Source organism: Mastigoproctus giganteus, chromosome 2 (assembly GCF_048544385.1).
Source record: "Mastigoproctus giganteus isolate SK-2022 chromosome 2, ASM4854438v1, whole genome shotgun sequence".
Classification (NCBI taxonomy): domain Eukaryota; kingdom Metazoa; phylum Arthropoda; class Arachnida; order Uropygi; family Thelyphonidae; genus Mastigoproctus; species Mastigoproctus giganteus.
The window spans coordinates 41719232-41744749 of NC_143576.1; the positions used below are offsets into that span (position 1 = coordinate 41719232).

The 25518-nt window shown below is 40.2% G+C and overlaps 1 protein-coding gene across 4 annotated transcripts in view; it reads left to right on the plus strand.

Moving 5' to 3' along the window:
• Nucleotides 1–25518, plus strand: part of CdGAPr (GTPase-activating protein CdGAPr) — a 514430-nt gene that overhangs the window by 48628 nt on the left and 440284 nt on the right. Inside the window, exon 1 of one of the 4 annotated variants that reach the window (XM_090388774.1) lies at nucleotides 5273–5479. The exons of 2 other annotated variants lie outside the window; for them this stretch is intronic. Coding sequence is in view for 1 of the 2 variants with exons in the window: in XM_090388766.1 (XP_090244892.1) it covers nucleotides 19060–19105 (46 nt within the window). In the remaining variant the exon portion in view is untranslated. Of the gene's footprint in view, nucleotides 1–5272; nucleotides 5480–19029; nucleotides 19106–25518 lie in introns of those variants that run through there. One more of the 4 variants, XM_090388766.1, reaches the window with a different exon arrangement.

A 25518-nucleotide genomic window follows, 5' to 3' on the forward strand; every position in this document is an offset into this window, starting at 1 on the left:
TAAAAACTCCTGGCCATGTCGCCGTGATGAATATTATTATTCTTAGTACTTGTACCAATACAGATAATTTAATTTTTGGTGAATGCATGAGTCTTCCCAAATTTTGTTGGGCCACAAATTATTTTCATGCATTTTCTCATTACAGAGCGATAGTACCATTAATTGCAAATGATGAAAGAAAATAAAACTTCCCACATCACCCGTCCATTCCCTCCAACAGTTTGTCCAGTTCTTCCTTGAATTTATTCAAACTACCCTTTTTCACACAGACGGAAGTTTGTTCCAAGAGTGAACCACCCGCTGGCTGAAGGCAGACTTACTCACCATCCATCCTACTCCCATCCTTTCTCAGTTTGAATTTATACCTTCTCGTGTGTGTCGTCCGCGCAACAGGAAGAATGCCATCAATACTAAGCTCGCGCCATCCATTCAAACCTTAAAGAACTCAATCAGATCACCTCTCAGGTGCCTAGTCTCCAGACGCTGCAGTTTTCAGAACTTGAAGCCGTTCTTGGTAAGAGCAACCTGTTGTTCCCTTCACTAATCTCATTGCACTTCTCTGCATCCATTCCAGCAGATAGATCCATCCTTTCTGGTTTATAATAACTGAAACTTTCATTTATCAGAATCATTGTTGTGATAAGAGTTTCAATATCGCGTAGTTACAAACTGAATTGTAATTACCTCTAAACCTGTGTTTTTTCCTCCACTAATTAAGTTAACTATTAGTTAACTCCACTAATCACGGTCGTATGCTGGGTTATCGTAATCAATCATTCTAATGCTATAAATTTCTCACCGACATTTATTTCTCAAATGTGGCAACGTTTCTCATTTGACAAACGTCCTCCACCGTTGGAGAATGGCATTAATCCCATCAGTTCTCAGGTTTACCATCGTGTTTTCATTAATTGCAGACGTCCCCCCTCCTAACCAGGGTGGTTTCCGTAATTACGGCGATATTAATAGACAAGTCTGGTGGGGTGACGCTATCACGTCGAAGGTAGGCTCACGAACTCCTTTGCTCCGTCTGCCAGAGAGTTGAACCCACCGACCTGGATACGTGTTGTGCTTGTAGTAAATAACCAACTAGGGAAACTCCTTCCCCCGAAGAAATTTATCATTAAATTATACCCACTGCGAAGAGGAACTCCCATTATAGCGGCCAACCTGTAGCGGTGCTGGAGGTGACGATGCGCGAGTACCGTTCATCAAATGACCGCTAGATGGGGTTGTTTAACTCGTGACTATGACCTCGACTGGGCGTAGCGGGTTGTTTTGTCTCCAGAGAACGACTGCAGAAGAACGTTGTCACATTTTCCAGATTTTGCCATTATGTAAATTAGATTTGAATGATCTAGTTTCTTGTCATTAACCGGAATGAGTGTGCGCGTGTTCGTGATGATTAAACAATGGTTTATTTTGGAGGCGTCTGACCGGCGGCTTTATCTGCTGCTCCATGTCCTCTTTATTGCGAGTATAGGGGACTATCAAGATCGTCTGTGTATTTCTTTCACATTTAAACTTCTCTTAACAACATTGTTGTATCTACAGTAGAAGCATATATGAATAGACTCTAGAATGCAGATTGGTAACTGGTTTGGCCACTAGATGGCGGTAGAAAAGATGGATGAGAAATACGGAACTAAAGACACTAAATGAGTTAAAAAATGCACAAAAGAAAACTTTCAGCTATTTGTATACTGTTGTAATGAAGGTCGTTTATACTTCATTTTTCTTTTGAAAAAATATTCCCCCCCCCGTCCCTCGAGAACATTTTTTCATAAGAAATATGTTTAGGTGTGCACTTAAATGTTTCCTTCCATAACTAATAAGTTTTTTTTTTTTTTACAGGCGCGAAGTTAAAAGCGAGAACTGCCACCTTCTTCCACTTGGGACGTTGAGTGCCTAGTCCTGAATATGGCGTCTCAGTCCGATTAAGCGTTCTGTGTTCCTCGCATACCACACAACGAAATTTGTGGCCACTTTTGACGAGCATTTCTAATTAATACAAAAAAAGATCGGCTGAGGAGACACTTCGGTTGTATCAAAAGTTTACTGATCCCATCTGCAGAGGAAGAAAAACCCAACGTATCTTGATACAAGTGAGCAACAGTTGAGTGTTCTGAATTCCTCTCTTCGCAGTCTTAAGGAAGTTTACTCCTCGTGTGGGTCGCGAACTAAATTTATCTCGGCCAATAGCGACACAGAAATTTACGAGAACCCATCTTTTTCTTGGTCCTAATGAACAGGGAACGGCGAAGCGAAACGTCATGAATTTTGCTGTCAGATAATGGACTCGTATGAGGATGACACCCACTTGTGCCTCGCTGATAAGGTAACGTTACATTTCAGTAGAAATGCTAACAGGCATAACGTTCTATAGAGAAGTAAAAATCGTGCATTGCCTACATCGAACACGTGAGGGATAGCTTAAGTATTAAAATGCTAACGAAGTGCACGTCCCTTTTTTTTTTTTTCAATATGCATAAAGCGAGTATTGTCTTCTTGCCTGTCCTCGACTCTGAATAGATGAAATTTTATATTTCATCGAAATTCATTAAAATCAGACCAATACAAATCTGAAAATTATTATTTATATGTCCGTCCGTCCGTCCGCATGTAATAACTTGACTTCCAATGGATGAATTTTTGTCAGAAAAGACCTTTCAGTCGTTAGATCTCTCTCAGAAGGATTTTTCTGGCCTTTCCAAATTTCATTAAAGTCGGAACAAAGAAATTCGGCAATTATTATTTATTTTTTTGTACATCTTGTCTTAAACGGTGTGAACCTCAAAAGGGGCTTAGGTAATTCCATGAATACTTCTGGTGCTATTGTTATGCCTCCTGGAGGAATATAAACTCTCTCTTTATTTCTCATGGGCCTTCTTTGCGCGTACAATCATATGCTTCCTGATTAAAAACAAAAAAAAAAAAAAAAAAACATATGTAGGCTTATGTCGTGTTCCTGTGAGTTTTCCACTAAATGCTTTACCGTAAAAATTTAGCCAATAGTTGCCCGCCCTTTCACAATGAGAATCAAATATATCTTCTGCATATCTCCAATTTTTTCTATAACATGCGAGAATACTTCATAGGATGTTATTATAGGTAATAGGCTTATACCCATATAATTTGGGTACCCACATACCCATGTAATTTGGGTCTATTTCTTTTCTTTTTAAATCGGGACAGTAACTGCTTTGGTTCCATTCTTCTGATAGTTTCTCTGACTATCTTTTTTAGGGGGCAGTGTGCATAGTCAACATTCCATATTGAAGCACTTCAGAGTTAATTCCAATTGCAGGAGATGTGTTATTTTAGGAAGTTGATGCCATTTGGTGACGTCTTATAGGGCAGGTTCTTTTGATCCATGGTTTACCTGGTAGGAACCAGGGTAGGAATTTCTTATGGATTTTGAGGTGGTTGGCAGTTGAGCGGGTTTGTCACAGGTTCCTCTCTTTATGTTAAGCTTTGCTTTTGTGAGGACCGGGTCAGGATTGCATTTTGCGTCTCTGTGTCTTACATCCTTTAAAGTAGAGAAGTGTAGCCTGACCACCGTGCACATTAAAGGCTAAACAAAATTTTCTCCTTGCATTAATTTGTATTGGTTCGCTCCCACCAAGGGATCTAGGATTTTCTGATAAATCCAGACTTGTTCACACTACTTCCATCGTTCATAATCTCCAACTGCATGATCCAGTTAAGCAAAAATAGCAGTAAGGAGAAAAAAAATTGGCTGTTCAAGGCCATTCACTAGCCCTGGCCACTCCATACGTACACTGTTTAGTGAGCGATCTTTAGTAGCCTATTGTTTTTCTCCTTACTGTAATCGCTGCTGCCCAAAGTATACAAAAGACAAACGAACAGCCACCTTGTTTTTCTCTTCAGTCTATCTTTATGAACGGCAACAGAAAACGAGTAACGGATCATTGGAGAGGGGTGTAGGACCCGGGGGTAAAGAAAGTTTAATATTAGATGAATTACAAACGCAAAGCTGCCTTCCCATGCACGAAGCAGTTTCTTTCACGATGTTCACCACGAAATCCTGACTGACAAACATTGAGTTTGCTGTTCTCGTGTTTACTTTCGTCCCTTTGGTGAAATGGTCGTGTGCTGTAATTCCTGCTTGCTTCGCACGCGATGTAATGCTCCCTTCAGGTGAGGAAGGAGGTGGAAACACGCTCACAGCTACAAGTGAGAGCACTCATTGTTAACGTACAACAGCGGCGTCCCCTTGCGTGCGTTCTTCAAGTCTCGCATTTCGAATCCAAAAGAAATGTGTGCGCTTATTTATCCAACGTTCTGTGTTCTTTAGCAGGCCATTATATTAATGCATCCCGTGGCCCAAAGATTTTCATTTAATTGAGAAAAGGGGCATTTTTTAACACGCCTGCTCTCGTGAATCTTTTTGTTGGAATTTTCCTTCTGCACGACGTTGCTTGTCTGCGGGTTCTGTGAAAGATAAGGGGGTCCATCACATCCCTCCCCTACTCTGTGGGCATACGTTTTGAATATCTAAAAGGAGTACATTCCACGATTTGCCTTTTCTATGAGAAATGGCTCATAGCCGGAGTACCCGGATAGAAAAACTTTCCATCATAGTCTTCAGTTTTCAAAAAGAAAAAAGGAAGGAAAAATCTGACTCCTCAATAAAATGAGACTCTGTTTTCTTTCCTAATAATCCCCCTCTCCAACACACGCCATAATTCTATTCACCCTTGGATACCGGTTTCTCTCTAGCAGGTTGTAATTGGATCTTATCCATGTGTATTGTCGAATCCACGTGATCCCACAAAATACCGTAATATTCTCTCTCTCAGTTGTAAACTCCTGTGGCCGTCTGGGAGTTATAAGCAGAACATTTTTATTGTATTATTATTTTTCTGATTGGTCTGTCCATATTTTGCCTTGGTTTTGTGTTCATTCATGGAGATTTTTATTTACATGACATACCTGCTGCCTATTCTCTCTCTCTCTCTCTCTCTCTAGTTGCTATGCTCGTTGATGACATCTGTAAACAAGTTTATCCCGTAGAGACTTCACTAATTTCCTTTCGCCGCCTACCCCCAGTTCGGGATGTGACTGGCGTAGACTCCCTTCGTTACTTTCACACGATGGCCTTTGGCTGTCGATTCGCTGGTTCCACGCTGCTCCGTGGGAGCTGAAGGCAGCTCCCACCCAGCACTTTGAACGGTGACTTTGCTCAGAGGCGGCGGAAGTTAAAGAGCTCATCGTACCGTGAAAAAAGACTTAGAACGGAGGTCGGCGGGTGTGGAAGTGTAACGTCAGGTCCGTAATTGTTGACAGGTTCCCTTCTGGCCGGGTAAGTTAGTTGGCAGTAGCTCTTGGGAATGGAAGAAACAATAAATACGCCCATCACCGAAGGTCACAGCGAAGGTCATTTTCACTTTGAACAATGCAAGTTTGTAGCCACGTCGGTTGAGATTCCAAGTTTAGGATTGCGGTACAATTTCAGGTAAGGTTACCCTAACTTATAATACTGTCGCGTGAATATATAAAATATGTAATCACGGTTTTGCTTGTTCCTTACCCCACCGTCGTAGCAGGGGCATAGATGGCGTGTCTCTCCCCTCTCTTTCACAGTTCCACGGAGAAATCTCAACAGGAGGAACCTACGCCATTATATTTAATGTTGTTTTCGGGCAAGGGGAAGGAGGGGTGAGAAATTACCCGATGCTCTGCATCTCTCTCTGTTATACGCCGATGCTTCAGTGCTATGACTACTCGAAAGATGATAGGGCAAATTGCGGACAGGAAGTCACCGTGCATATGACAACATAAAACTGACTTCAGCGAAAGATGGGCCTACATATGAAGCAGTTCCTCCATTAAGTGAACACTCGCTCTCCGATATACGAGCGCGGTAGGGGCCCCCCCCGTTCCCCAACCAGTGATCGACAAAGGAAATGCATGCACTGTAATCTTAGCAAACATCGTCATCTCCCTTCGTAGTCGTAAAATGGCTATTCGGGTGACTTTACTGCAAGCCCCCAGAGAAGGGATCTACTTTGCTTCATCTATTGATTTCTTCACTCACCACTTTGCTTATCTCATTATGCCACTCCTCCATACAAGCAAGAATTGCCGCGCTGCATTTAGTCCATCCTAACATTGACTGTACACAATGTATAATCAGCCGGTAATAAATATCCAGACTCAAAGACGGCCATATATGATTCAACAGCGTTCCTTTAGCAGAAAAGATCCCGAAAAATTTGTGCTCGCTTGAGAGAAAGAGGTGTACAATTGTTGATTCAACAGTTTTCCTTTAGCAAAAAAGATCTTGGAAAATTCGGGCTCGCTTGAGAGAAAGAGGTGTACAACTGTTGATTTTCCGGAATAATTTCCTAAAGAATAGTGACAGCATGTTTTTGTACCTGACAGTTCAGATCTTAAGTTTGAAATCTCCCGCCTCCCTGTACAATGCAGACGAATCCACGATATTAAAAAAAGCTTTTAGTAACGTGTTGATATTGAAGTATCATTTGTAATGGACAGTCCATTAAAAAGAAATTTCTTGGTTTTTAAAACAAGTGAAGACAAAGGGAGTGGAGAAACATTTTTAAGATGGCAGAGTTTTGTTTTTCATCCCGAAAAGAGACAAACAGAGCTTAGTACGCTATTTCCTGGCCGGTTACCTTGGTAACCGCCCAGAAAATAGCGTACTCGCCCTTGGCATCAATCGAAAACAATCCCCTCCTCCCCCACTTCTCTACCCACTATTGTCTTAGCAACATCTTTCATAACGATATTAGTATATACTGCGAAGAAGGTTCTTTGTACTTCCTAGTTTGATTTCATAGGCTTCTCTCCAATTTAATGAATATTAAAACACTCTTTCGTACCCGCCCTAACCCTTCCGTAGAAATAAAAAAAAAAAAAAGCAATTAGACTTTTGCGATTTCTTTAAAATAAATTTGATTTCTTTTCTTCAACCTTCGGTGAAAGAGATGTTGCTTTGCACTAGCGATTCTTACCGACTCTTTTGAGTCCTGGTTTTCACTTAACACGTGCAATTTAAATCACACACACTGGCATAAATTACAAGGACGCCAATAACGCAGCTAGCTGGAAATTCTCCTGGAGTTGAAGGAGGGATCTTTTAAATCATGCATGCTCGAACATTTCATCGATGCAGCTTTTGCTCGAGCATAGCGAACTTTAAACTCCATACAGGTTGTTGATCCCGCAGTGGCGTAATGAGAAAATCAATACCGGCAATATGCGCAATTAATAAGAGGCAGTGCGAGGCAACGGATTAAGAAGCCCGCCCGAAAAGACACGTCTCGTGGAGAAATTACAAAAATAGGTGCGACAGCTGGGAGTTACGACGCGAGTCGGAGTAATTATACTTAACCCAATCTGGCTAACGAAGGTGACAAATGATCTCTCTGTTTCGAAATAAATCGCGCTTGGATTGGAATAAAAAAGGCAAAAGATGGCCCTCATTGCAGAATTTTATTTTTACGACGAAGCAACACATTGTGAAAACCCGAAGTGTCGATATTTATTTGTTCACAAGGAACGCTACTTGAAGGAAGTTCACGTGCCATTGGGACTGAATAAATTCTCTATACAGTACGTATAAAGCGTTCCATAATAATTGGGTGTGGCATAGCATATGGCGTTATTGATTCTACTCTTGTCACCAGTGCTACTGAAAACAGCTGTTCTTGATATTAGTGAAATTCGTTTGGCCGATTCCAAATGTTCCTCACCTTGGATATATCCTGCTGAAATTTGATTATCTTCTTCCTGGTTTTCGAACTTTATTTGGACATTATGTGAGGGATTTAATTGGGATGGAACATCGGTAGGCAATTTGAATTATCCTATGTTAAAGTGTCTGGCAATGCATTTTTTCTTGATTCATTGTGAAGGTTTATTAACCTGCCCTTGTGATCAGTGTCGAGGATCTGTTGGTTCTTTAGAGCAGAGATCTCAAAAGCTTTTTGATCGCACACCCTCATTTTACTTAAAAGGACTGGCGCGCATCTCGAAAAAAAAAAGTATATATAAGTTTGATATACTTTTTTTATTTATAAATCATTTACATGAAAGGAATTATATCTAAAATCACATAATTTTAAAAGATCACAAATAAAAAAATACAAAACAAAATTAAATTGAAGTTCAAGTACAAAATGATAAGAAATCATTAACGTAACAAGGATAGTAAATGTAATGCAATACTATTTGTCTTATTTAGAAATAATTTCCATGGTATGCATTATATCTAGATTATATATCAGTGTGGAAAACAACCCTCACGATTTTATTGAGGATTATCTCGTGCACCCCATGGATCATCCCACGGCCCCCTAGGGGTGCGCGCACCCCACTTTGGAGGGTGGTAAAAATAAGAAGCATATCTTGAAGTGTTACGGGCTCTGCCCATGTCGAAGCATGATTAGTGCACGGCGCGTCGCACTGGAACCAAACGCTGCGTAAAAAGAATTTTAAAGAGTAGGAAGAGATTTCCTCGGGGAAATGCAAAAGTAGTCACAGGTAGGCCACAGGTGACGGTGCAAGCTGCAGTGTTATCAGTGGACGACAGTTGTTATCTGAGTCTGAATTCCAACGGCCCACATCACATGCGCGTTGAATACAGCGAGAGAAACTCGTGGGATTCATCGAAGTTGGACAATCTCACACTCAGCCTTCGTTGTTCAGAAAGCCTTTTCTGAAAACTTTCTTAGGAGGAGTTTCAACAATCTACATGAACTTTACCTGTTCTTGTGTTATGCGTATAGTCGCACCAGAGATCCCAAAGGGTACAGTTTTAAATGTTATATAGCCTGTCTGGTGTGGTAACTCATAAAAATGGACAGTGATTTAATAAATTCATTGGATTGGTTTGAGTGTTGGAAGAAACTTATTTTTATCAAACTTCAGCAGGAGTAGGAAATACTTAAGGAGGAAGGTTGTTCCACAGAACGGAAGTAGAAAGAATAGATTAAGAGAACGAAGAAAAATTAGTTTATTGAGTTCGGAACTGAAGCGTGAATGCACTTATTAGGACTGGTTTGAGAGAAGTAGAACAACGGTCGATTTGAAAAAAAAAAAAAAAAAACTGTGACCGAGTGTGTACAAATCTGTTTCCGATTTATTTAGATACAACTAAAGTTTTTGATTCTGTTAATCGCAGTATTTTACTGTCTACCTTAAACCCTGAAATGACCACAAAGTTTCCTGGCTGAAGGTTCTTTTTCGCTAAATTTAATAATCAATTTTTGCTTCTCTAAAATATGAACGAGGACCTCAAGGGACCCCTATTATTCTCTATATTGTTGAATGATATAGCACATGGAAATCAGGATATTAAAATATTAACCTACGATGTAAAAATGTAAAATTAGCGGTTAATTCAGCCAGTGTAGTGTAATTTAATATGATGATATTCATGACCATAAAAGATTGTCATGTTTCATGAGATCTGGATCCGTTTTCTAATAAATATTATGCTTGTACATTGATGAAGTTCAATGTGTTGAAGTGTCGTATTATTGCACTGTAATAATGCAATTCATTAACACGACCCTCGCGACCAATGGCCAGGGATTTACCAAGAAAGATGCCATAACTTTGGGATAATGTAGATGCAATTTGTTCTAGAAGATCGAAGAAAAAGTATTAGATCTTCGAATATATTTAAAAATATATATAATCTCCTTTATTGGTTAAAATAAGATGACAGTAATATACAAACTCCAAAAAAAAAAAAGAGCAATAGACTTGGAGGTACTGCAGTAGCAGAGACTCGGGGTGGTCTATTTGCTCTTCAGCGTCTCTTCGATTCATATACATTATCTACATTTGAACAAACAAATTCTGCATTTCTCTGGCACTTCTTCAATTTAGTCTCACAAACCAATAATTCGCGCCCCTAAGACAATTGCAACTGATCAATATTAACTGTCCTTTTAAGAATTAGCAGGCATACTCAATTATTTAAGTTGCATAAATCTAATAAACAAATAATTTAAACTATCGTTTCTTAACAGAGCAAATTATTTGAATCTGGATGTTTGTAGATTTTAAAATGATTGAAACCTTGATTGAAAGCCTTTAAATTTTATTTTTCTTTAACTAGAAAGTTTTATCAAGTTTTTGTATTCTTTCAATTACTTCTGTGTTCTTTGATTCCATTTTATCCACGATTAATATAGATATCTTATCGATATCTATATAGTGTTATATTGACGTCTTACAGTTTTCGAGATTAAAATAAACGTAAGGCTAAAGTGTGAATAAAAAAAAAATCTGAACGTTGCTACAGATGAACATGGAAGTAGATGATAATCCTTGTAACAGATGGGATAGGATTCTGTTGTATAACGGTTGAAATAAATGAAGTTTCTTCCTCCAGTGGAGAATGATCTAGATTCAGGACGTAACACAGGAAGAATATTTCTAGAAATGCAGTTAATAATTTCACAGAATATTCCATCTTATTATTGTAACACCAGCCTTCATGGAGCACTTAGACATCCGTTTGAGTCCATGACGTGTGCTAAATAGGGATAATATTTTTGTCGAAATGATTAGCTGTAAACTTCTTTGACCTGTGGTCGTGCTGGAGAAAACAGATCTGCTCTGCTCCCCAGCTGATTGGTTTGTACATTAACAGTCCAGTCCAGAAACTGTTACACTTCCGCTGGCGAAGAGCACGTCATTAGCAGGTCATTAGAAACTACCGTTAATTAGTAACGGCAACATAACGAAGCAGTGCATGTTCTGACGGAAGTAAAAATTCTCTCTTTCTTTCTCTCTCTAAGAAATGTATTGCCTGAATCTGGCGTCTGATTAGCATTTATCCATCGACGGAGAATGATTCATTTCGGAAAGCAAGAACGTCCTTGTGCTAACACCATTGGCTGTGACCACTGTTCTTCGTACACTGTGTTTAAAAATTCCGGGTTCCGTTTCCAAGTGGAGGGTGCGATACAGTTGGCCTGTCTCGTGCGATGATTGCGTGGTTTTTCCATCCGGAAACCGAGTTCCTCCGGGAGAAAAACCGATCGTAAGATACGCTTAATTTATATACGTGATATACCGATGCCCCATGGCCTTAGCCGCCTTAGGCTAAACAACTAACCTGCGGGTTCGCTGCCTGCGCAGGAGTTAACGCTTTACACTCGATTATTGTGTGTCTTCCACTAATTAAGATTGCACGTTTTCTCCGTTTTCAAACAACGTTTTGTTCTTTAAGAAAAGAGCCGAGCTTGAAGTGCTCCTTGACTTCGTGCATAAATTAACAGCTGCGGCATGAAGAACACGAAATGCAGGATAACCTGTTTCGCAAGTGCGTGAACACTACGTGCAACTGCAGATACCTTTAGGGTGCGGCTTCTTCCACGGACTGGGCAACCGATAGCAAAATAGGGCACCTTCGACTGGTTTGCGAGTCTTGAACTGGTGATCCGAACCCCCGACATTCAAGTCCCTTCACGTATTCGACCTCGACAAAAGTGGTGAAGGACAGCATTTGAGATGCTCGTAATTTGTAGCTGCTGCACATGCCCTTGTTAACAACCCCCTCTATACTAGGACAGTCAAGTTTTTTTTTTTTTTTTTTCCTCGAGATGGCTGTTGAAATATCTGCACTTCCAACGTACGAATTTTATGGCCAGTTTGCCTACTGGTCGTTGAAAAACTCAAGTTTCCCGAGGTGAGGGCTAAAAATAGTCCATAAAGTCCACAAATACACTTTAGTCTCTTCCAGCGATTACGATCGAACTCTATCACTGTCAGCAAAATCAAATTGTTCTAGCGACGTAGTTTTAATCGGAAGATGGTTGAGCAAATGAAGTTACCTTTGATGCAACGTTAGTTAATTTTACACTTGGTCCGAAACCTGAAAACATGGAGCTGTCATCCCTCCTTGAAGTGATTACAAGACATCCCTGGAGTCTGTTGATATCTGCAGTTCAATTTTACCACACAGTTAAAATTTTACCACACAGTTAGGATAACTGACAACAGTTATCCTAACTGTGGATAAGGCTGATCATTTAATTCGTGGAATGGTAGGCCACAGCACAACCAATCAATTTTCGGAGAACTGTTGATAGATGACAGGAAAGCGCATGTCCAAGAATACGCTGACATAAGAGATGATGTGTTTTCTGCTAGTCGCAAATTGGTCTTAAAATAAATAAGAAAATTATTTTTTTTTTCTAGTTGTTTATTCTCCGGGATGACCACATAAATTCAGAGGAATTCCCAAAATAGAGAAATACGAGAACATGGCCGTATTTAGCAGTTATGTGAGCTTGAATCACTGTCAATAAAAACGCGTGTATTCCTATACTCTTTCGCTTGACCACTAGGCTATGGCAGCCTTAAGCTGTTAGCGTGAACTGTTTTCGTGGCGTAGTGGAAAGTTTGAGGATTGAGCAACATTTTGTTATTCACTGTCATCGACGTGGTATGTGTGCTACACGGACGGAGAAATGTCATAGGGTTCCGAAGACGAAAAAAACTAATTATTAGGTGGGACAGGCATGTTGAAGAAGGTCAAGAATCTGTCGCCACTCTCAAAGATTTATCAAGAAATGACCTCCAGGAGTGCTTCTACGGGTGGGCTCATCGATGGCGCAAATGTATATACAGTACTTCGAAAGAGATTATTTCGAAAAGGAGAGAGCACCCACAGACCTCACGACGAAAATTTAAATTAGGGTAGGCCCATTCTGCGAATTAAATGATAAATTTTTTTTGCGAAAGAAATATCCAGTGGTCATAGTGTGAAATGATTCTTAAGCGAGCAGGCGATTCAAAATTATTATTTTTTTTTTTGCGTGGAGCAAGAGGGTTATTGAACGTCCGACTGTCTCCTGCTCAACAAAACCGAAAGCGACCACGTGTTGCGTCTCCCCGATGTTTATCGCGTCCTACAAGTGTTTGGTTTTCATTCAACGCACAATCAGAAAGTGCAGGTTCAATAATCAGAGTTCAGCGAGCGACTGATGAGCGGAGTACACAGGTGGTACTCCGCTCATCAGTCGTATTCCTTCAGTATTAATAAGTGTTTCCCGTACCCCCTTGTGCACGACGTTTGCCAATAGTTCATGAACATTCCGCGTCAACCTTCGTAAATATGTCTTAAGTGCCGTGCATGAGTCGTTACATTCTGACGTACTTTAAGATTCTCATCTTCCGCTGTAGAGGTCAAAGTTTCACGAGTAATGTTTATCTCTGCCCTTGCGTTATCTTTTAAATCCTAGAGTGTTGGTGGACGTTCCCTTTAAGAGCCTCACAAAACTAAACTCGGCAGATCTGGAAATCTTGGACGGCAGCTTATGTTCCCATTACGAGAAATTATTCGGTTGGAAAACAATCCTGCCACGGGGTCGTTGTTGCACTAGCTGTTTGACAAGCGGAGACCCCCATATTTATCTAAATCGCACGTGCTCTTGGTTTACTGGCCGCTGCGATGACCTTAGGTTTACGATGTCGCGATATCTTACAGTGTCAGAACACTACAAATATCATTTTCAAACAAGCACGGGCCGCTGATTCTGTCTGTTGAAATTTTATGTCCCGCTGTTAGCATCTTCAGTGTGAGCAAGTTCTGATGGGCAATTTTGCATTGTCGAGCAGAAATGAATAAACTTAAAAATATCTGTTTGAATCATGTCAGTATGATATTCGGTTTCCATATACAGGGTGTTTCAGTTAAACGTTTCAGAACTTCTAAGAGGGGTAGGGTACATCCTGACAACTCGAAATCATATAGCAATGTGGGGTCGGAAATGCTTTCCTGAAGCGGTGTTGTACACAGAAGCACCATAAAGAAAAGAGACCGTAAGTGAGAAATCGTTTTAATAATACATGAAAAGAAGCAAAAGGTACATGGATTAAAGTAAGTGTTCGAAGTTTCTTCCACGGGCTACAATGCACGCCTCACATCTCCGACGCATGGACATCCGAACATTCTGGAATACTCCAGGCGAATTTCGAATTTCTTCGGCAGCTACTGCGATTCTTGCAACCAGCTCCTCAGCATTGTCAACAGGGGTGTCATAAACTAGCGATTTCATATGACCCCAGAAATAAAAATCAAGACATGATAGGTCGGGTGACCGAGCAGGCCAACGCACGGGACCACCACGTCCCGTGCGTTGGCCTGCGAGATCACCTCATCGGACCTTACCTGTTACCGTGTCGTCTAACCGGACCTATCTACTTGATCTTTCTGCAGCAAGTATTGCCACAACTTTTGAGAGATGAACAGATTTCTGCATCGACGAAACAGACAATGTGGTTCCAACACGATGGAGCCCCTGCCCATTATAGCGGAGATGTTCGATGTGACTACCTGGATGTCACATTTGGTCAACAGTAGATCGGACGTGGTTCTGAAACAGAGTTCTGAAATAGAAGTTCTGAAACGTTTAACTGAAACACCCTGTATACTGGAGGAGCTCCAGAAAATGTCAACAAAGGCCGCACCATTTTCCTGCACGACCGTCATGTCACCATTCGATATGTTGCTGACATTACTGGATTGTCATATGGTATAGTACAGACCATATTGACTGATACTTTGGAATGAAAAAATGCACAACAAGATGAAATCCAACTGGAATGCTGAAACCCAACCAGAAGCGCATGCGGGCGTTGAATCGCCAACGTTTTCTCTCCATGTATCGCCCCAACCCAGAAGACTTGTGACAAATACATAGCGATTGATGAAACACGTCTCCGTCACTTTGACCTCGAGTCAAAACAATAAAGCATGGAGTGGAAACATCATCGATTGCCACCCAAATTCGCAGAAGATTATTCTCTGATGGACGCTTGGTTGGATAGCCAACCACGAGAATTTTTTTTTGGCAGAAAGTCACGCCATGGAACATCGTTGGGAACAGTGTATTAGTGTTGTAGGACAATGTTGGAAAATACTTTCCTTGTTGTTACCTGAGGGATAGAGTAACTTGATTGTTCCCTAAGCCGGGCTGTGTACGAACAGAATAATTAGCGATCATCACCACCATTAGCGTAGCTACCCTTTTTCGGGCCTGGAGACAAAGAACATGTTCGGGCCTCTACTTAATTAATGAAAATTGCAAAAACAGGAGACAGCCAAAGACGCCGGGCTCCTAAAGGGCCCGGAGGCAATTGCCTTGCCTGCCTACATGGTAGCGATGCCACTGATCGCCACACTACATATGAGATATTTTAGGGTGGAGCTCCTTCGATATCTGCAGTCCCAGTAATACTTTAATTGTACTCGTACTGTCTCTGACTGCTCCCGGAATTCCCTTTTCATATAGTTATATATAAAGGTAACGACTTCTCTATTTAGCATTGCAATGTCTTTTCATTTTATAATCGGCGGGGAAGGGCGAGGTCCAGAGGGAATGTTTAGCAACTTTTGGGATGCCGGCCAAAAGCATATTTACTGTGAAAATGCAAATGCTCAGTTTGCAAACTTCTTTTAATTCTCGCTCTCTATTTATCTATCTATCTGAGAGCTTTGAAGACACAGTGGTGGTCTCTCTGAGACCAGATCTCATGCAATAAAAGTCGGATCGCGAATGATAATCTTTCGAGACATCTGAAATGTTATGGAGGCAAACCATAAAACAATACCAAAGCTGCGCTGCATTAATGTTTGGTTCATCTCTATTCAGATGAGGTTTTGTGTATCCGCTTCCAAACAGGAAACAATAAATTTTAAGGCAGTAACTTTTATATACCAACCCTTCAAGAGTTGTTTGTGGGATATTGATCGGCAAACCCCCCAGAAAGGACTAGTAATTCATGCCTTGCGCTGTTCTGGAAGAAGGAATGGCACATCGGGAGGTCAGAACTGATGACAGGGCTTTTATTTGGTGTAATAGATTTTCATACAGCTTCCTGAACTTACATTTCCTGTAACCTCTCCGATGGAAAATGTTCCTTATCTACTTCCTACAGCCTTTACATCAGGATTATGAAGATAAATATAGCGTACAAAAAAGGCATCTAGAATCCATTCCTCAAAACGTGCGTGTAAGGCTTTCCGCTGCTTGTATCACTTACCGCATCTAGACAAATTGCAACGTCTTTTCGAAACTTGGTGTGGGAAGACGAACAATCCCAGCGTGCAGGAATGCGATCATTCAACTTTAATAAGATCAATACATCGAGATACAACACGTCTCTCTCTAACCGGTTCCCAGTTGTCATACCCCGATCCAGCACAGATGAACGCTGCTAATCTTTTTTCTTCTAGCGATTACTCCAGTTAACTCAAGGGGGATTAGCGCCAGAAGGAGCAACGTCTACGTACCCATAAATACTTAACCGGTATCACCGCTGCTTCGTGCATAAGAAATAAGATAGATCGTAAAAATATCTTGTTCTACACGTGAAGGAGATGGAACTAAGAAGGTGAGTTCTGATAAGCGTATTCTGGTCTTGCTCTTTCATCTCTTATCCTGCAGCGTATGCTTCTTTCAAGAGGTGGTGGAAGACTTTGTCCGAATTTGCGATATTTCTTGCTGCTTACATCTCGGATGAACGTTTAAGGAACTAAGTAAACACTTGGAAGAAAAGTAATGACAAGAATCTCAAAAAAGCAAGGTTTCCAGAAATGTGAGTTCTCGCCAGTCTAAAGACAGCCCAGTGGCGACATCTTCCAATTTAATTTCCTCCTTCTTGGATTTCTCCATTGTATCAACGGTTTTCCTCGACCCTAACTTATATATATATATATATATATATATATATTTTTTTTTTTTTAATTATGTTCCTCCACTCTTTTCTACCCTCCCAGTCCCCGTTCTTCAATTTCCTCTTTTCCATAGCCGCCCACACTCCCTCTATCCATGTGCTTCTAGGGGGATCACCATTGCTTCTTTAGGTAGTCTCTCTTCCCCCATTCTCATAACATGTCCATACCATTCTAATCGCGCATTATAGCCTTAGATGCTAATGCGCCACAAAATCCTAAAACCATTCTAATCTTTTTTGTTATGTTTTGTCAATCACGTTTATTTGAGCGTCCATTGCTTTTCTTGTCCTCATTCCTAATTTAGATCTTCGGGCTGATCTCCAAAAATCCATCTCGACAGCTAGCAATTTCTTCCTTTGTCTTTTTTTATAGTACAAATCTAGATCCGTATAGTAGGATACTCTGAAATATTGCGTTATATATTGATCCATAATATTGGATTCAACATTCCCAAGACCTTTCTTCCCTCATTAATTCTTCTCGTAATCTCATCTTCAGTTGAACCATCCATCTGCCCAATAGCTTCTACATATTTAAACTGCTTCACATTCTTTATCTGTGCTCACACTTAAAATGTCATCTGTTGAATTCATAATGCAAATTTAGACTACTTAAAAATCCTTCAGCGACGTCAATCGACCTTCTCGACAGTAAACAGGTCCATCTGTTTATTGCCTGCACCCACATTGCTGCGGTGTGCCTCCGGCTTCACTTTAAGCATCTGCTGTCTTTCGACCTTGTACTTGCACCTGTCGATCGAACCGCTCGACTGTCAAGGTAACGAAGAGGAAAGGCCTCTTAAGCAGCTGCCCCAAGTACAGTCGTTCTCCATTACGTTAATTTTGCCTCCTCTTCGTGTGCGGGTATGACCGCAAGTGGGAGCCTCAACCGTGGTGAGAGGCTTGACACTTGTTACGTAAGCTTTGTCTTCTCTTCGCGTAGGGTGCACGAACTGTGTTAAGAGTACGGATGAGGCGGGAACTTCCACTGATGACGACAGTGAAATTGGAGGGTCCGCCCACTGTCAGAGGTGCTTTTCTTCTTCATGATGCGGTTCTGCAGTTAATGTGGATATCGTAATCGAGTAAAAGAGGGTCCGGCCTTTGTGGGGAGAACACAGGAGACGTAAAAGAAGATGCATTACGCTTGTCTTCCACGGAGGCATCACAGAACGTGGGATGCAAGCGACTACTCCTGGAGAAGTGTGACATCGATTTTATCGACGGGAGCCACACTGTAATGGACGTAGCGAGCGTTCCCTCTTTCGACTTTTTTTTGTAAACAAGGGAGGGTAAGCTAACCACAGTAGCGATGAAAACACCGTTGGCATTTCTAGTGCTTCCTGAAGTGGATGTTTTTGACAACCTCGTGAAATGAGGCAGATTCTAAAAGCGCTCATTAACTAAAACGTTGATGTCATCGTTGGAGTAACAGATTGATAATGCACGTTGCTAATGCCTGACACTTTGTGTGTTTGATAAAGTGTGACCCGCGATGCGCGTAAACAAGCGTGACAACGTTATCTTTTAAGTGGAGAACACGTACAGTGTCAATATCATAATACTGGTAAATGATATCGGGAGTGGTGTTTTACAGCATGGCAAGTGTTAGAGTTGTTCGATGATGCTTTACATTGCTACAACCGACTCTGTTTTATCAGCGGTATAAACGAGTAGTGGAGGCAAAGATTTGCTGTAATACACAGTACAAAATAGTATCAGTCCGAAGATTCCCCAAGCTCCAGAAGCAGCTTGGGGAACCAGAAAACAGAAGATGCCTCTTGACGTTTCCACAAGTACATGTTTCTCAAAGCAAAGGTAAGTGTTCACTTATTGACTCACAGACACCGGAATAATTCTGGCTTCATCTTCCATGCAAATGTTACGTCCCCAGTTTTTAATCACAGTGAGCGAGATGTTTTCATCTCCAATTCTAGGAGAGAGGGAAGGTAGCTGTCTCTCTATCTGGCACCGTGCCAGATCGTGCAAAACAAGAAAGAAAGACTTCCTGCCTTTGTTGTAGGTGTGCTGGTTGTTCAAAGCCAGCAGCGTCTTCGCTCGCGCAGCAACAGCATTGCCAGTGGATTAAAAGATCTGTGTTTCGAAGTAAATGGATCCCGGTTAAACTAATGGTTAAGCTATGTTAATTAGCTCATTTATTTTCTTGAAGTCTCACCGGAATTACTCGGTTTCAACTTAAATTGTTCCGAAATGTTTTAATAACCAGGAATTAATTTGTTTTCATCTGCTAGTGCTGTTTGGTGTTCGCTTCTTAAGTGCTTTCCGTGCAAAGATCGTTTATTATTCAAGATGGGAAAAAACCGTTTTCAATTCAAGGGATTGGAATGCCAGAAATGTAAGTTTGATGCTCATTTTTGTTTTTCTAACATTTCAATCTACTCTTGAAGTGTCTTCTCCCGATCAGCACATGCAACACAAATCGAAAAATGCACAAGAGATGCGAAGTTGTCGACTTAAAAACCAATATGTGCTGGATAATATCCATAATATGAGCCTCTATATACATTCCATTGATCCAAAGTTTAACAATAAATGTCTAAAGAAGGATACAAAACTTCTAGAGAAGAGGCAACGAATGACGCTAAGCATTATCCCCTGTGAGGAGCGGATTAGAAGGCATGGTCTGCAGAGCTTAGGAACTAGACACCATGTAAGGCGGGGGGTGGTGAATTTGACTGAAATGTATGAAGCTCTGAAGGGACTGGCAAAATGAACGAGGGGGAATACTCTCGCTGAGTGAAACAAGAACCGCAGAGTACAAATATGTATGACTCTTAGGATGTAACAGTAGATTTCATCTTAAGAAGCTTACCTTCGGGTTGGTTTCGAAAGTTGAAATTTACCCTGCCCCTTCCATCCTTGAGGAGGCAGAGCTTGACAAAATTTAAGAAATAATTGGTTAGGCACTTTCTGACGACGGAAGTAATATGAGTGGTTCTTTTTAACAGTAGTACTAATAGTACAATTGGATCTTCGGACGTATTAAACTCCAACTTAGATTGAGTATTAAATTAATGGAGTATGAAAATCCCATGAAATAATCACGCAACTCGCCTGTTATCATTTTAACGTAATATAATTAGTTTTTTTGGTTTGTCGATTAAAAGAAAGTCTGAAAAAAGATAATCAGAAACGGGACTATAATATCAAACCGTCATCCCGCGATGGTGTTAATTGGAAAGTAATACACGTGGAATATTACAGCTAAGCCTCTTCCTTGCGTATCGTGAAAGTATCCAGTCTAACTTCTAACGAAAGAAATTTTACGTGTGGACGAGCGTTTAAAACGTCGTTAGAGTTAAACTTAGATTTAAAAATACTTAATAGGCAAGGCTTCATCGCTTGCATTTTATAACAGCGTGCCAACCTGTCAATCATACACGATTGGTTCATTTTCCTCACAGTGGCCATTTGACTATTTGAGAACGTAATCAACTATTAAGATTTATTCATCTTTTATTATAATTTTATAATAATATTTATTAAATTGTTATGGCGCAGCAGATAGCTGGTGTCCCTGTAGTGTGGTGCAACGGATAAACAGACTATAAGCAATGGTTGGAGGGACCGAGCGAGTTCGTGTCACTTGTCAAGATGTTTGCGCATATGCAGCCTGGCAGCAAATGGAGGATGTATGCGGGAACTTTATAAGGAAATGCTTTCGGTGTGATGAAAGTGGTTTAATTTCAAGTTTCTTCCTCATTACTGAGCGGTGGGTGGAATAGCATATGACTGCTTGTCGGAATGTGTTTGACTGCTATTGTAATGACAGGAATCAAGGCTAGGAAGAGATATCGTAGGTCATCACCACGAATCCACCTTCAAGCCGTAGATCGGGTGGTCACGCGACGGTGAACCACGACTTTTGTAACCAAACCCATTTCCTGATTCCTCTACAGGAAGCAGGAAACGGAAGAGCAGATTGCATGTACCAAAAGAGAGAAAAAAATTCCATTGAACTGATGTTCTGCGAAATTACAGTGGCAAATATTGATTTTTGATTGTGATTGTTTATCGATTTACCGTCGAGATAGTAAACCGTGAACTTTTACAGTGTGCGGTATTACGTTTTAGTTACGTTTCGGTGTGGACATTAACGGAGAGAGAAACTCATATGGTGAAGTGCATCGACACCACCGGATTTCAGCATGTCATACAGGGAGTTGTGTGCCTTCTATCAGAACCGTGTGATGATATTTGGATGTATGGCTCTTTTTGGGATTACTACCTTTTGTTATAAACGTTCAGCAGCCTTCCGTCCACATCCTGTGCTAATATCAGGTGTTCTAAAACAGGAGCTCCCACCTTTCCTTTGTATTGGCTTACGTATCATCCTTCGATAATCATATATAACGTACAGCAATCTCCAGGAAATTTCCAGGAATTCTCGGCCCCCAACCCATAGCAACAAATTCGGTGCACTGCGGTACGAATAAATTCATACGAACTTGACAAAGAAAAAAAATAATTTCCGATCTAAGTCGAATAGATTTTATTAGAATTTTGCGCTACAAATAGATGTACACAAAGAAAAACGTTTAGATAAAACATTAACCCTCATGAATCATGGATGGCATCATTACAGGGTTAGAAATGAGTATAAAGAAGTTGATTGTTTATACTACGGGACGGCCACATACGATCAGAGGAGTTCACAAGATAGAAAATACAAGAACATCACTGTATTTACTAGTCACGTGAGGTCGAACTGCGATCAACTCAAACGCGGGTAGCATTACTGTACCCTTGCCTTTGACCAGTCGGCTACGTCAGGCCCATTTGGTATTCTTTGCTGCCTTCACTTCTAGTTCTGATGTGTGTTTAAAACAAGTCTTCTTTTAAAGGTCGGGTAAGCATTAATTAGATATGTAATATGCCTATCATTAAAAAAATATTTCCAGGGTTATGCAAATTGGCCTTTTACAGTGAATTACAAAAAAGGGCTCGTTACAATGAATTACAAAAAGGGAAACAAACATGTTATGCAAAAGAGGACTTCAAGACGTAAAAAAAATACTCATTATTTCCAAACCCTGTAAAAATGCCACCATTTGAGAGGGCTAAAAGGTCTAATTTTTTTATGAACTCAGTTGGACTGAGTTCATACGGAAAACACCTGTAAAGTTTAGGTGCTTAACTTTCACGTTTTCGTTTTTCGTGTATTTCTTTTGGAATGCTCATAAGAGTGTACAAGTTGAAATCGATGTCACATGTTGTAGCTTTAAGAATACTTCGCAGCAATTCAAAAGTGAGCTGTGTCGAACTAATAAAAAGCAAAATAGCCAACTTACCTGTATCTTCCATACAATAGGTAACTTGAAAATCTCTCTCTATGATTGATGAAAACTTCCCAGACACTAACCATCCATGCAAACTCTCCATCCACACATTATTTGCGAAGCCTCCCTAACACGCCTAACAATTTCGTATATGGTGCGGCATATCTCGAGGAAGGGTAGTTAGGCGTATATTTTTTGAACAAACCATCTGGTATTTACCAAGTCATCAAAATGCAATTTATTGCATTTTTAGAGGAAAATGAAAGAGATACGTGGCTCAAACAGGGAAAGGCAACCTGCCATACCTCACTCTTGCCCACTGAAATGTTACAAGAATTTTTTGAGGATCGAGTCATATCACAAGAATTTTGGCCACCAAGGTCTCCTGATTTAATATTTCCAGACTTCTTATTATTAAAGCAGAAAGCGTACGAGAGCAATCCATGAAGCGTTCAGCATCTCAAAGCAAGCATTGTCAACCTGCTTTGTCAATCATGATCGAGAGTGAATTGTGTATCGCTAGCAATGGAGGCACTTCCAGCATTGTTTAAAAATATATTATTTGGAATTTTCCCTTGATCGTTTTTGGGTTAAAGTTTAAAATGAACACCTTTATAAGAGTTTAATGGCCTTTTCTGTATGATTATCAATATGTATTTAAAAAAAATCGTTATCATTGGCCTACCCAGAAAATACCAAAGTAAGTTTTACAGATGCCGGCGACCATAATATCAACAACATATTTCTTCAGCCTGGCTCTGATCTATACTAAAATTCCTGGAAGCCCGGCTTCCAGAAGTTTCTGAAACTACCTTCTTCGGCAACAACTTAAAAAGTGCTAGGGGGGCCTCTGTGGTCTAATAAAGCTATTAACCCCGTTTAGTATTATTAATATACGGTATTGCTGCCTCAAGGTGTTTCGAGGGCAAAAGAAAAAGGAAGCGATGCATATTTATGCTTCAAATTAGTCACCGTTTCCTTCTTTTCTCTTGAAGTGACCTATTTATCATTGAAATCTGTCACCAGTAGATTTGTTTTTAAGTCGGCAGCTTTTGAACTGGCTCTAATCGATCATGTTCAGATTTATCGATGTTTTCCGTTCCGATAATGGGATTAAAGCAGCTTCCCAAGAATCCCGTTTTACTGGAGTCGCGATTGACCTTTTCAACAAGTGACTCTGATTTGAAATGGCTCGCAATGAACATTTTTTTTAATCCAGAGGGCGGTGCAAGTAGAGTACATTCCATGCATCTTCGCATGGCAGAAAGAAAAAATTAGGTTAAATGCTGAGCATATAAGTCTGGAGGACACAAATTCTAGGGAAAACAATACGTCTTTAAAAAAAAAAAAAAAATTCGGTGTTGTATTACCCTGTTTTATAGGTAATATTGGTGGTTGAAACTATAGAGCTATAGCCTCGTAACTTGCCGTTTCCTGAAATCAGTGTTTCTCGCTTATATAATGGACTTCTTACGTGCCATAATGTCTTGAAAGTTCTTGCTTTGTTTCTCTGTGGATATCATCTTTCCGTATAAAGTTCAGATGTTCATTGTAAATCGACACAAGCAACGCACACATACATTGCTAGTATTTCACTTGCATTACATCATTAGCCTTTGCTTGAGACGTGAATACCCTAGTCCGCTTGTTGAATGTCAATTAAAGAACTTTCAAGTGTGTGGTGTTTATTCCATCCATAGGTTGGCTTCAGTTTTGCGCATATGAAAGTTTGCCGTTATAGTATGGCACTTTGATCTAACTGAAATAATTGTACTACTGGAAATAATTTTTTGCTTTCATAAACCTTTCTGTGGCCTCTTGATTGATCAGCAGTCACTTTACAATATCTGGTTTTCAAAAAATAAATAAAAATACAGAATTATGTTGCCAGAGCTTGCTGACCAAGACATTTGGCTTCGAATGACTTATATTGGTTGCTCTAGAAAATGGCAACTGCAGTTTAATGATTCTAAATGTAGAGAACTACAGAAATCCAGAACTTACTTTTAAATTATAGATGGGGATGGTTAAAAGCAATCCAAGATGAAAAAAAGACCTAGGAATTATGATTCGTCAGAAATGAAATTTTCCATGCAGTGTAAACAAGTGGATAAGAAGGCATACGGTGTCCTGTTTCTGATATACAGGACCTTCACAAGTTTGTTGTTTTGGTTTTTAGTAGCATTAGCAACTAAGGCCATATTGCTCCTTGGATATGCGGTGGTCATTCCCTGACCTTTCCGCATCCTCCGTATTTGGTAGTGACGGGCTCGAACCCCGGTCTAATCAAGAAGCGTGTGCAACGCACTGCTGCTCCTGCCCACCTGGCTACGGAGGCGCCCCTTCACAAGTAGGGAAAAGGATGTCATTGTCTCTCTATATAAAGCAATGGTGAGACCTCACTTAGAATATTTTGTTCAGGTAGTGAGGCAGAACCTGAAGAAACTCATGGAACTTCTAGAAAAGGCTTCAAAGAAAACCAACGAAATTGGTGGTTCTGATTATGCTCATATAAGCGGCTTAGAAGGTGCAGATTGCAAAGCTTGGGAACTGGACACCTCAAGGACAACCCGGCTGAGGCAAATAAGGCTGAAGAGAATCGGTAAAATGGATGAGGGAGGTCATTAATATAAAATTTTGGAGAGTAACGGAGGTTGTTCGACTTTCGTCTCTGATGGACATTTTTGTATTAAAAGAGGGAAAACTCGACCAAATTTTTTTTGGTCGATCTCCCCCTCTTTTAATATAAAATAGGAACCACTGATCCAGGGTACAGTGTGAAGAGTTGACCCTTTTGATTAGTACTAGTATTGAAATTTATTCCTTGTATAATACAAGGAATACTAGTAGAATCTAAGTAATAAAATCCAAGTAAACTAATACTAATCCAGGAATATATATATATACAATAAATACTTTTCAAAGGAAGTTATACAAGTAAGTAAAGCGTTAAAAAAAAACTTTCACCCACTTAATTTGTTCAAATTTTTAAATTTCAATTTATTCAAATAACTACTTCAACTATACCAAGTGGAGGTTTATTCTAACAATCAATAATTGTTCGGCTAAAGGCAAATTTTTACACATATATAAAGCAACCATCCTTTTCTAGTTGAAATTTTTATTCTCGTGTGAAATCAGCATTTAATTTACTAAATCCATTTAAAGGCTTCAACATCTCAATCATGTTTCCTCGCAGATGTTTGGTTTCCATGATGTAATTTACAGAACTCAAATCTTTCTTGGTAAGAATACTCTTTTTTGTCTTCATCACTAATTTTGTTACTCTTATCTCCACTCTTTCCAATATATCTACATTGTTCCTAAAATGAGGTTTCCACACGTGTATGCAGTATTCAAGATGCATCCCGACTATTGTCTTATACAATGGGATAATCGCCTCTTTGGATTAATCACCTCTTTCCTGCTGGCAAAGTTAATGTATGCCATTAACAACACTTCCATGAGC